Source organism: Equus quagga, chromosome 7 (assembly GCF_021613505.1).
Source record: "Equus quagga isolate Etosha38 chromosome 7, UCLA_HA_Equagga_1.0, whole genome shotgun sequence".
Lineage (NCBI taxonomy): Eukaryota > Metazoa > Chordata > Mammalia > Perissodactyla > Equidae > Equus > Equus quagga.
The window spans coordinates 101,031,902-101,045,059 of record NC_060273.1 but is presented as its reverse complement, the minus strand read 5'-3'; the positions used below and the strand labels follow the sequence as shown (position 1 = coordinate 101,045,059).

Here is a 13,158-nt window from a genome sequence, read left to right as displayed (position 1 = left end):
AACACCAGTACCATAGTACATTTCATAGTCCATACCTGTTAGGTTCACAGTGAGGCTGGAGACGCAACTAATATGTGTGTGTGTGTGTGTGTGTGTATATATATATGTTATATTATAATATGTATATATAATATGTTCTTTTTTCTTAATCTCCTCTTGCTGCCATCTCATTCCAATTAAAGTCTTAAATGCCAAAAGTAAAATTTTAAAAATAAATGTTTCAGTAGAAAATATATGTATCTTTCTAATATTTGGGTAAGAAAGGATTTCTTAAGCAAGACATAAAGTACTAATTATAAAAGAAAAGATCGATAAATTTTATGGTATTAAAATTAAGAATTTCTGTTCGTCAGGTATCTTAAAGAAAGTGAAAAGAAAAGTTACAAATTGGTAGAATATATTTAACACCATATAACTAACAAAGAATTGAAATCAGGGATATATAAGGAGTTTCCAAAAATACATTCTATTTTAAATTTGGTATTGGTAACATTTGAGATTTTCGTGGAATTACTTTAAAATGTCGGGCGGGTTTGTTTGTTCACAGAAAAAAAGTGAGAAACATTGGTTTAAATGAATTTGCCTGTTTAGAATGTGAATATATGGAATACTGTATAGAGAAGTTAGTTTTTCTGGATCTATTAATGTGTTTTTAGAGCTCCTTAAGGAACAAAATGAGATGGTAGGTGTGAAAATTCTTGTGTAACACAAATATAAGTAGATGTATTCTAGACAGTTTAATCTATATCCTAGAAGAGAAATTAACTTGAGTTCTTTCTTGGCCATTTTGTTCAGATATGTGCTGATACAGCCATTTTTATTTTATTCTAGAATACAGTGTTCTTCATTTTAGTGGTTAGTATTTTAAGGAAGTTTATTCCATATTTTTAGAAATACAACAAGCATTTATTGTGGAAATAGCCATGTGAAGGTTGGGGTTAAAGAAATATTCTAGACATAGTGAAAAGGCCAATAATGGAAATGTTTGTAACATATGTAAGGAGTTAATATCCCTCATATGCAAAGAGCATCTACAAATCAGTTGAAAACAAGACAACCAAATAGTAAAATAATCAGAAGATATGAATAGTCTCATCACAAAATAATTTCAGGTGACTAATAAACAGGTGTGGTGCTTAAACATCACTAGTCATCAGGAAAATAAAACATAAAATAGATTTTTTTTGTTGTTGGTGGTGGTTGTTTCATTTGTTTTTTGGCCTATCAGACTGGGAAAAACTTTACAATTTGGTGACATGCAGTATTGGTGAGAATGTGAGAATAAGAAGCGTTGTCTACCCTGTTGTTGCAAGAATAAATTGATACATTTGTGGAGGACAGGTTGGCACTACCTGTCAAAATTAAAATGCCTGTGCCTTCTGACCTGGTAATTCTGTAGGACTTCTAGAGATATGTCCTACAGAAATATTTACTTAAGGCAACAAGAATATAGGTATAGATTGTATAATACTCATTGCAGCACGATCTGTAAGAGGTTAACGAAAAGAGACAACTTCAGTGTACATCTTTTGAGGGAATTATTTAATAAATTATTAAATCACTAGTATGCAGCTGTTAAAAATAATAAGGTAATGGAAATAGTGGAAATACATTGGCCAGAGCACTCCTTTCCTTTGTAACTCTCTGCTTGAGTGGCTTAACATAGAAAACAAGAATGACCAGCTATTGGACGTGGAAGTGGATCCCAGGAGGACTTGAGGCCATGAGAAAAAATGTGGGATCTCATTTGCAAGAAGTAAGGATGGATAAGAATTCCAAAAGAGAATAGAGTGAAAGTTTTTTAAAAAAATAAGTATTTTTCAGAAACAAGAGGCAAACTTTATATTAATTTAAGAAAATAGAGAAATAATGAGATTATTACCATTGCAATCATTAATATGATTAGGGTGCTTGCTGTCACCAGTATTATTTAACCTTGTTTGGATGCTCCACTAATGCAATTAGAAAAATAAAATAAGTAGTGTAAATACTGCACTATATTCCAACTAGAAAGGAAGAGACCAGATAATTGTCACTTGTAAATGATATGGTTGTTTGCCTAGAAAAGCCCTAGAGAATGAACCAAAAAATATTTAAACAAATAGAGATTGAGTAATGTGGCTGGAATTAAGATACATTACAAAAATTAGTAGCTTTTCTACTCCAACACATATTTGGGCTAGTCTGGTGGTCCCTACTCTCCTGTAGTCGTGTAAGCAAAGGTTGGATAAGTTGTTATGGAGCTTACTTCCAGGGAGTGGGGATTGATAGCGTACATGTCTTCTCCTGCACTTGTGAGTCAGACTTTATAATTGATAATCAGTGGACAATGAAACATTATCTTGTCATTTAGTTTATACTTCCTTGAAATCTACTGAAGTTGAATATCTTTTCATATATTTATTAGACTTTTGGATTTCCTTTCTGTTATTTGTTCCTATCTTTGCCTGTTTTCTATTATGTTAAATGTCTTATTCTTAAATATTTGAGAGATATTTTAATACCCTGTTGGTACCAATCTGTTATGGATAATATACATCACAGCTCTTCCCTGCCAAGTCCTTTACCTATTTCAGCTTCAAGATAACAAAAATGAGTTTTTGTTAAAAAGCTAAATTAATTATATTGCCATATTTTACTTTCTGTGACCTTTTTACAACGACTTTTCCTATCCTGAAGACATAAAGGTACCCTCCTATTATTTCTAGTAGTTTTAATGTTTTATTTTTATCCTATTATTTCTAATAACTTTAATGTTTTATTTTTATAATTGGGTCTTTAATTCATCTGTAATTTGCTATTATGTATGTTTATGAGGTAGGGATCTAATTTTACATATATACACACATATATATGGTTTTTATATGTATGTAAACATTTAATATTGATATACTATGTAATTTAATTATTGATATTTAATATTAATTTAAATATGTAATTATATATAAATGTTAGAAAATAAATTATATTAATCAGTATTAATATTAATATATTATACTATATAATATAATTATATATACATGCCTATTTATGTTAATATTAAATATCTCATTATCATTTATTGGATATTCCATTTCCCTAGTGATTAGTAATGCCATCTCCAGGATGTGTGAAGTTTATATTTGCTGGCTATTTCTGGATTGTATTCCATTAGTCTGTTTTAGTTTCTCTATGCCTGCACTGATACCATATTTATTTTATTCGCTCTAGTTTTATAAATCTTGGCACCTGGTAGGGTTAGTCCTTCCACTTATTTTTTGTTTGTAAAAATGTAGTTATAGTCTGTCTCATTACTCTTCCATTTGAAATTTAATATCAGCTTGTCTAGTTCAAAGAAAAGCCATATGCGTTTTTTATTAGAATTACATTGAATTTATAAATTAATTTGAGGAGAATTTCTATCTTTATAGTATTGAGCCTTCTTGGTTGAAGGGATAGACTCTGGAGCCAGATGTCCTGGGTTCTCATCCCAGACCTGCCACTTACCAGCGCTGTGATCTTAGACTCTCTGCCTCAGTTCTTCTCATTGGTAAAATACAGATAATGATAAACTGTAAAATGTGAGGATTAAATGAGTTAATACATGTAAAAGCACTTAGAATCTGGCACATAGTAAACACTCAGTAAATATTAAGTATTGTTAATTTTATATCTCTCCATTCATTTAGGTCTTATTTTATATCCTTCAATAAAGTTTTGTAATGTTCTCCATAAAGTTCTTACACACCTCGTTTATTTTTTGGATTTATTCCTAGATATCTTACAGTTTTTGTTGCTATTGTGAATGAAATTGTCTTTAATTACATTACTAAATTACATTTAAGTAATGTGTCCAGTAATCTTCCTGAACTCTTTTATTAGATTGTCTCAGTAGTTTAAGATTTTCTTGAATTTTCCATATAAACTGTCATATTGTTTGCAGATAATGACAGTTTTGTATATCTTTTCCAGTTCTTTTTTCCTCTTTGTGTAAGAACTCTGATACACCTTTGAATAAGATGCACTGATAACTAATCTTTGTCTTGTCTTGACTTTAAAGGGAATCCTTCTAAAATTTTACCATTAAATACTGTTTACTCAAGGTTTTGACAGATACCCTTTATCAAGTTAAGGAATTTACCTTCTATTCCTCATCTGTTGAGTGTTATCCTGAATCTGTATTGAACTGTATTACTATTTTTATTTTTATTTATTTTTTTTTGGTGAGGAAGATTGGCCCTGAGCTAACATCTGTACCAATCTTCCTCTACTTTATGTGGGACGCCACCGCAGAGTGGCTTGACAAGCGGTGCTAGTTTCATGCCTGGGATCTGAACTTGTGAACCCAGGGCCACTGAAGCAGAGCATGCAAATTTAACCACTACACCACTGGGCTGGCCCCCTATAATTTTTTAAAATCAGTCTTTCAAAAGTCATAAAAAACTTCATACTCCTGAACAATTAAGCATTCGTTATTAAACATAATTTCATAAATATTCAAGATTGTCGTATAAAAAAAGAAAAGAAATACTACTGGCTTCTTCCTTTTTCATGTTGAGAAACAGAAGCACAAGGGTTGTCATGTCAGAAATCATCCACCTCAGTGGACATCAGGACATAGACTTGACTTCAGGATTTAGTGACTTATTGGCAATCCAGAAATATAGTGTCATGGAGAGGAATTTTAAGTATAATTTCCTATTTTTGTCCTCTAAATATTAAAATTTTATTTAGGACTTTATTGGTGGAGGGGAGCTAGTTATATAGGAAAAGGGGAAAACAATCAAATATTACAAAGCCAGTAATTGTGTGTAGTTTTGTTGTTTCTGTAAAGCCAGCAAGTATTTACCATCTGATGTGGAAGTGATCACTCATCTTTGCTGTGCCTTTAGAAGGCTAACAAAGTATAGGCGTTTCTCCTTCAGTATGTTTTCATGATGTAAATTGGACATGGTAAGATTTGTTAAATTAGAGAGTATTATTTACCTTAAGTTCATTACCTTAAGATAGAGAATCAACATAATTTAGTGTTAGAAAGGAAGGAAAGAAAGAAGAGAGGGAAGAAGGAAAGAAGGATTCTGTGTGTGTGTGTGTGTGTGTGTGTGTGTGAACACAGTTTCTCTGAGCTTTTCGTTTGTTTATCATGGGTTTGGATAATAGGAGCAATAAGCATATTTACTATGGTAATAAGAAAATCATGATGACATTGTATTTAAGGAAAACTAGAATCAAAGGGTAAGTTTTGTATGTAAGTTTTATAACTATATATACTTAAAGCTATTTGTTACAGTACTTTTATTATTTATCTGTTGGGGTATACATGCCCAGAAATCTTTTATTGATGGGGTGCACAATCAAATAAAGTTTGGAGGTGACAGATTGAAACTAGACTTTTGGTGATGAACACAATGCAGTCTGTATAGAAGCCAAAATATGATGTACACCTGAAATTTACACAATGTTATAAACCAGTATGACCTCAATAAAAAAATTAGAAAGTTTGGAAACGACTCCATTTAGTTTCATACAGTTTTTGATACATCAGTATTAGGATGTCAACTATGGAATTATTGCAGAAAATGATACAACACTGGCAGTACTTGTTTTTAAAACCTATGTATTTGATCTGTCATAAAGCTAATCAAAAATAATTTCAGTTTGCAAGGTTTTTATATATATGTGATTTGTTTTTCCCACTTCCACTAGTACTCATAAAAATTAAAGCAAAATCAAGCTTTTTCTAAAAACACTTTTCCCACATTATTTCAGTTCTGTGTTGTTTGATCTGTAGTTACTGCTTTGGGTTCACTTGATGGTCTCAGGATAGTAAGAAAGCCAAAGCTCCCCTATCACTGTGATCCTAATGTTGGGAATAAACAACATTTAACTGCAGTAGGCATTTGGGAAAGCTAAATCTGGAAGGCACTACTGACTTGTAAGAGAAATAACTTTGGGGAAGGTTAGTCCTACTGTTTAAACTCTGATGTTTACTAGAACAAATCAGATGCTCTTTCCCATTATGGGAAGACCATGCTTTGTATAAATTCCTTACATTATATTGACATCTGGATTAATCTAAAAGATGAAATTCAGGTGCAATTTTCTCTTGAGATATTTTTTGAGAATAACTTTTAAATACCAATTTTTACACTACATGCATCATGCAATTTGATGTATGGCTTATATTTGTTTAATTTTCCTAAACAGATTTAGAGATCTATTGTATGAAGTTGTGTGTTAAAAAAATTGAACTGACTCCAGTATGTCATCAGTGTGTGAATATATATGTACATGCCTAACTTCTTATATAACAATGTTCAGCATAATCCTGAGCTGTTAAATGGTAGCCATAGTATGATTGTTTACACTAACATTTTTAATAAAAATAGGTCTAATTTGGCCACTTATTTTATTTTAGCGAAGAGTAACCAGAATTCAACAAATAGAGAAGGACATACTTCGTATACGACAGCTTTTGCAGTCCCAAGCAACAGAAGCAGAGGTTAGTAAATTGTCTTTATTGTTTGAAGGTATAAATATAGGTAGTTATTCTAAGAAAAGAAAATATGTATGTGGCATCATTGGAAAATAGATGTTCTTCTAGAGCATTGAGAAACTTTATATAAGTTGGAATGAACTTGATGGCACTAACCCCAACAAAATTAAGCTATTTCCTTATATGTAATTCATAGTAAAAATTAATCATACACATTTATCTATGCTTACTCCACAAACCCTATTAAAATAACAGTAAAAGGATAAGATGAAAAAGACACAAAGACCAGGGGAGGTGACACCAGTAAAATTGGGGGAGTTGGAAAGTAGCTAAACAAATGCATTAGTCTAGCATATGGTGGAGAGTTGACCCTAAGGCAATATTAGGAAGACGTGAAACAACCTGTCTTATACTGTGGAGTCCTAAAAGGTTACAGAGTTGGTTTCACTAGGTACCTCTGGATGTGAGGATAAAAAAGGGGACTAAAAGCAAGAGGATGATGGAAAATTTATAAAGAAGCAGGTGGGGCCTCCAAAACCTCCCTTCAACTCTGTGTAGCTGGGTGACTGCTCCTTTCCAATCCCAGCAAAAGATGAGATATTTATTCTAGAAAGGTAAAATAAAGGGTCTTTGGGCTGGGGATAAAGAGAAAGTTCTAACACCTTCTAGAGAAGGAGAGGAAAACAAATTTGACACAAAGAAACAGGAATACAAATGTCTTTACATATATAAACAGCAACAGTGGAATCTGGGAAGTAGAGTAGCAATTTCTTAAAATTTCTGAAAGAAAATTATTTCCAGCTGTGTTCCAACACCAATTTTCTGACAACTAAGGGTGTCCTTCAATTCAATTCAATCCTGACACTAATTACCCAGTTAGTGTGGACCCTACATTTAAGCATAAAGTCATTCACAAAACTGCCCTCACTTCAGATGCCAGCTGCAAATTTTGGGTGTCCCCAAGCCCCCTGCACTCTGCCCAGCTTTTTATAAATTCCACCCCAAGTGGGTATATGACAGTACAATTCAATTCTGACACTAACTACCTAGAGTTAGCGTATACCCTATAGGTTAAGGTCAAATTCTTTCATGAGACCGCCTGCACTTCAGATGCCAAGCCATCCATACTTCTCCCCAGCTGGCTACAAATTTGGGGCTTCCCACAACCCCCTTATGTTCGATAATTCGCTAGAATGATTCAGAACTCACTGGAAGTACTACTACACTTAAAGTTTTATTATAAAGGATGCAGATCAGAAATGGCCAAACGAGCAGACATATAGGGCAAGATCTGGGCAAAGTGAGCAGTGGAGGATGCAGAGCTTCCATGCTCTGTTCTCATGGGATCTGGACACATCACTCTTCCAGCACATCAGTGTGTTCACCAACCGGAAAGCTCCACTAAGCTTTGGTGTTCTAAGTTTTTATTGGGGTTTCATTATGTAGGCATGTTAGATTAAATAAGTGGCTATGTGATTGAACTCAATTTCCAGCCCCCTCCCTGGAGGTCAGCCTGGCCCAAAGTTCCAACCCTCTAGTCACGTGGTTGGTCATTCTAGTGACCAGCATCCATCCTGAAACTATCTAGGGGCCCTCCTTGAGTCACCTCATTTGCATAACAAACTCAAGAAATTCCAAGAGTTTTTGAAGTCCTGTGCCAGGAACAAAGGGACAAAGAACAGGTGTATTTTTTATTTTACGACACCAGCCTATAAACTTACCTCTAGTCAAACTGCCTATTAAATTTGGGAGTAGAATATATTTTCAGATAGGCAAAATCTCTAAAATATGTATTTCTCATGTACCATTTTCTGGCAGCTTTTAGAGGATAGACTTAAACAAACTGAAGATCTCGGATCCAGGATGTAGGGAATATAGTACAAGAGAAAGACTCCCGAGAATGAAGATGAGAAGGGAGACTCTGAGACAAATGATAAAGTGGCCAGTCCATATTGGAACCATTGAGAAGATTTCAGGAGAAATGAGTCTAAGAAGATGAAATCAGTAGAATGAAGATTTGAGATCCAGGACATAGGGAATATAGTACAAGAGAAAGAGATGAAAGACTCCCCTGCCTGTATTTCCAAATTTTACCAACTTTCTGGCTTCTGGAAATTCCTTAAAAATTGTCATTTGTTAATAGCAGTCCTCATTTTCCAGCATGGTTATAAGTTTATTGCAGGTTGGGGGCTTGTTTTTTTTATTCAGAACTTTTTATCCATATCATTGGATTTGGAGTCAACTGTCTACCATTGTGATCCACTCTCTTCTTGCCTCTTTTTGTTATGAAATGGTTTTTTTCAGTCATGCCTAAAATGGTTACATTTAGTCAGATAATTCAGTGAATGTAAACTGAAGGAAGTTGCCGTGTCGCTTTTTTTTTTTTAAGATTGGCACCTGAGCTAACATCTCTTGCCAATCTTTTTTTTCTTCTTCTTCTCCCCAAAGCCCCCCAGTACATAGTTGTATATTCTAGTTGTAGGTCCTCCTGGTTGTGCTATGTGGGATGCCACCTCAGCATGGTCTGACCGGTGGTACCATGTACGCACCCAGGATCCGAACCAGTGAAATCCTGGGACACTGAAGTGGAGCATGCGAACTTAACCACTCGGCCACGGGACCAGCCCCCATGTCACATTTACGAAAGAACCAAAACCTTTTTTTAAAAATTTTACTATTTAAAGTCTCTTTATTCCGTATTGTCATTCTTCTAATATAGATCAGAGGGAGAAGCTAGAAAATGGAGAAAATCGGGGATTGGACACTCATAAATTAGTTCCTATGGAGCATAGAGAAGAAAAGGAAAGATTTCTGCCGAATAATTTCTCCACCGTGAAGCATATTGCTCATAGCACTTTGTCCTCCTTGCTAACAACTCTGGTTTAGAGTCTAGACGCTGGAGATAATTCAAATGATATAATTATTGTAAATGATTCAAATCTCAAAAGTTACAAAAGGAGAAGTGAGGCAACCAGTGCTACCATTTTCTTGTGTATCCTTTCAGACAGGCTATTTATTGACAAGCAAATACATTTGGGGGGATCAAAGCAATGAGAACTGTGAGGAAAGTTGCAGAATGGTTTTAAAATCTCTAAAATCCTGTGCACAGTACTTTTACAGCTCATTAATATGGAGACAACGCCCCTCCCAAATGAGATAACTCAATTTAAAAATGGGCAAAAGATTTGAATAGACATTTCACCAGAAAAGAAATAGGAATGGCTAATAAGCACATGAAAATATGCTCAACACCTTTAGTTATTAGGGAAATGCAAATCAAAAGCACAGTGATTTACCACTTCACCCCCAATAGGATGGCTGTAATCATAAAGACGGTAATAAGCATTGGCAAGGGTGTGGATAAATAGATGTTGTCATTTCTTGCTGGTGGGAATGTAAAATGGTACAGCCACTTGGAAAACAGTTTGGCAGTTCCTCAAAATATTAAACATAGAGTTACCATGTGACCCAGCAATTCCACTTCTAGGTATCAATCCAAGAGAAATGAAAACATGTCCACACAAAGACTTTAACTTGAATATTTATAGCAGTATTATTCATAATAGCCCAAAAGTAGAAACAATCTAAATGTATATTAACTGGTGAATGAATAAACAAAATGTAGTATATCCTTACAATGAAATACTGTTCAGCAATAAAAAGGAACAAATTGATCATACATACTGTAACATGGATGAACCTCAAAAACATTATGCTAAGCAAAAGAAGCCAGACATGTAAGTCTACATATTCCATTTATAAGAAATGTCCAGAAAAGGCAAATTTAGAGAGAGAAAGTAGATTAGTAGTTGCCTGAGGCTGTGGATAGGAATGAGGATTAACTGTAAATATGCTCAAAGGATCTTATTAGAATGATGAAAATGTTCTGAAACTGGGTTATGGTGATGCTCGGTAAATGTACTAAAAATGATTGAATTGTACACTTTAAGTGAATGGGTGAATTTTGTGGTATGCAGATACCTCAACAAATTGCTTTATGTTAATTTTTTCAGTTCTAGGGTAGAAAATTTTGGGGAAGTTGTCCAGCAATGATGGAAATGAGGAAACTAGCTAGGATTATTCTTTCATAGCAATCAGTGACAGCCTCTTTGCCTTCAATGTTAGCAGTAGTTTTGCACAGTGATCAAAGAGTACAGGCAGGCCTGTAGCCTAGGATCAAGGAAAGAATAAGGGGAAGTAAACGGGAAAAGGAACGAGGAAAGAAAATAAAGACAGTAAGTGTTAAATATTAGTTTGGGCTCTGGAGTCAGACTACCTGGGTTGTGATCCCAGCTCTGGCTCTGCCATTTACTAGTTATGTGACATAGGCCAGATACATACCTACTCTGTGCCTCAGTTTCTTCATCTGTAAAATGGGCATAATAATGGTACCTACCTCATAGAGTTGGTATGAGGATTAAATAAATCAGTAGATGCCAAGTGATTAGTGCTTAGTAAACATTAGATTTTTCTTTTAACTTTATCATAGTCTTCACCATCACCATCATCCGATGGGTCTGTCTGTCCTGCAAGCCTACTGTGTTTCTCTGGATCCCCCCATACTGCCTCTATTGGAAAGAAATATTTCAACCCTTTGCTTACCTCCCTCACTCTAATAATGCCACCTCTTTCTTCATGGAGAAAATGGTAGTTATCATAGGAGCTACCTCTCCTCCCTACCAGGAAGCATTCTACCTTTCTTCCTGTGCTGTGGATTTTCACTTCCTCCCTTCTCAGGAACATTTTACTCTTGTCTTTTTTTTCTCACATAGTTATCTTCTTCCTCTTCTGTGGCACTTTTCCATTAGCGTTTAAACACACTTAAGTCTTATCTTTAAAAATATAATGTGAACCTTCCTCAATCCCACCTCTCTCTGCAGCTATCTTTCTTTATCTGTCCCCTTCCCTCCCTCACTGTCTTTTCCCAATCCCCACTCCAAAGTGCTTCTAGACTCCAAGTCTGCATTTCCTCCCCACCATTCACTCTTAACACATGCCTATCTAAATGTACTGCCACAGTCTCACTGAAATGGATCCTCAGTGACTTTCATGTTCTTAATTAAATTGACATTTTCAGTCTTCATCTGCACATTTTCCACATCATTCAACATTTCTTGTTGCCTGAAATAGTCTTCTCTTGGCATCTATGACAATACTTTTTTGGTTTCTTCCCACCTCTTTGGACTTTATAGGTTCACGTTCGTTTATCTGGACATTAATTGTAGGCATTCCTTAAGGCTTATTTCTCTTTTCTCTGTAATGTGTCTCTCTAAGACCATCTCATATGCTTAGGGGTTCACATACCATCTATATACTATTGGCTCTCAAATTTGTTTTTCTAGCCCTGAGCTCCAGACTCCTAAATCTGCATGCCTACTCTGCATCTCCACTTAGACTGAAAGGCACTTTAAATCCAATATATCCAAAACATAATTAATGATCTCCTCCTAAGCCCTCCTTATTATACCTTCTCCTCTAAAAAACCCTTGTCCTCCTTTAGTATTACCTGTCTCTGTGAATGACACCACCATTATTCAATTGTGTGAGCTAAGGAACATGAGAGTAATTCTTGACACCAGATCTTTCTCTACTCACCATATCCAGTCTATCATCAAGTCCTTCAGATTTACCTCTGTCTCCACTTCTTTTATCTTCATTACTGCTTCCTTAGTGCAAAGTACCATCATCTCACACTTAGATTAATACATTAGCCTCCAAACCGTTCTCCTCTATCTTTCCTACCTACTTAGACTATTTAAAATTTGACTTTAAAAAATCAATTTACATGCAACTTTTCCCATTAACATACTAAGTATTAGTTATATAGGGGCAAGAGTGCCATCTGAGAATCACACTAAAATTCAACAAAATCAGTAAGATTTTTTTTACCATCTTTTTGTTCTACTCTCCATGCCATGATTCTTTGATATACTGGAACAAGTCCTGCTCCCTTCCACCCCAGGTCCTTTGCATATGATCTTCTGTTTACATAAAACCTTCTTCCTCTACCCTTTTCCCTTTTCCTAGAACTCCTATTTATTCTTCAGATCTCAGTTCAAACAGCACTTGTAAGAGAGCCCTCCCCAAACTGCCAGATCATATGACATCCCTCTGTTATGTATTTTTATAGCACCTTGTACCCTTCTTTCAGAGCCCTTGTCAAAGTTTTAACTTTATTGTTATTTCTCATTATTTGATAGTATCCCTGACTAGATGGTAAGCTCCAAGAAAGCATAGAACAATGTCTGAGTTTGCTAGCACTGTATTCCCCAGCACCTAGTACAAGGAACTAACATAGCAGATGCTTAGTAATTACTTTTATGTTGACATCTTCAATAATGTTAATGTCAAATCTTTGTGGTTTTAATGATCTTTGATTCATTTTGTCTCTAAATTGATTTTGTATGTCTCTGCTTTTGTTGATTTTGTTGAATTTTATAGTGTGATTTTCAGACGGTACTATTTTTTTCTCTATTTCTGAATTATTGAGGCTACCCCAGTTTTGCCTACATATAACTTATACAAGTTTATTGATGGAAATGCTGCATGTAAATTAATTTTTAAGTCACATTTTAAATGCTCTAGGAAAGCTTGATATTTAAAGAGGTTTCAGTGGAAGCCATTTGGGAAGATAATTATCCACTATTATGCCAAATTTTTAAAAATATATGTTTTAGAATATC

The 13,158-nt window shown here is 34.7% G+C and overlaps 1 protein-coding gene across 9 annotated transcripts in view; it reads left to right on the top strand.

The window, feature by feature from the left end:
• APC (APC regulator of WNT signaling pathway) overlaps positions 1–13,158 on the top strand; it is a 122,600-nt gene that overhangs the window by 65,741 nt on the left and 43,701 nt on the right. For all 9 annotated transcript variants that reach the window (XM_046666138.1, XM_046666137.1, XM_046666136.1 and 6 more), the window contains one exon: positions 6,398–6,481. In XM_046666138.1, the coding sequence (XP_046522094.1) occupies positions 6,398–6,481 (84 nt within the window). The remainder of the gene's footprint in view (positions 1–6,397; positions 6,482–13,158) is intronic.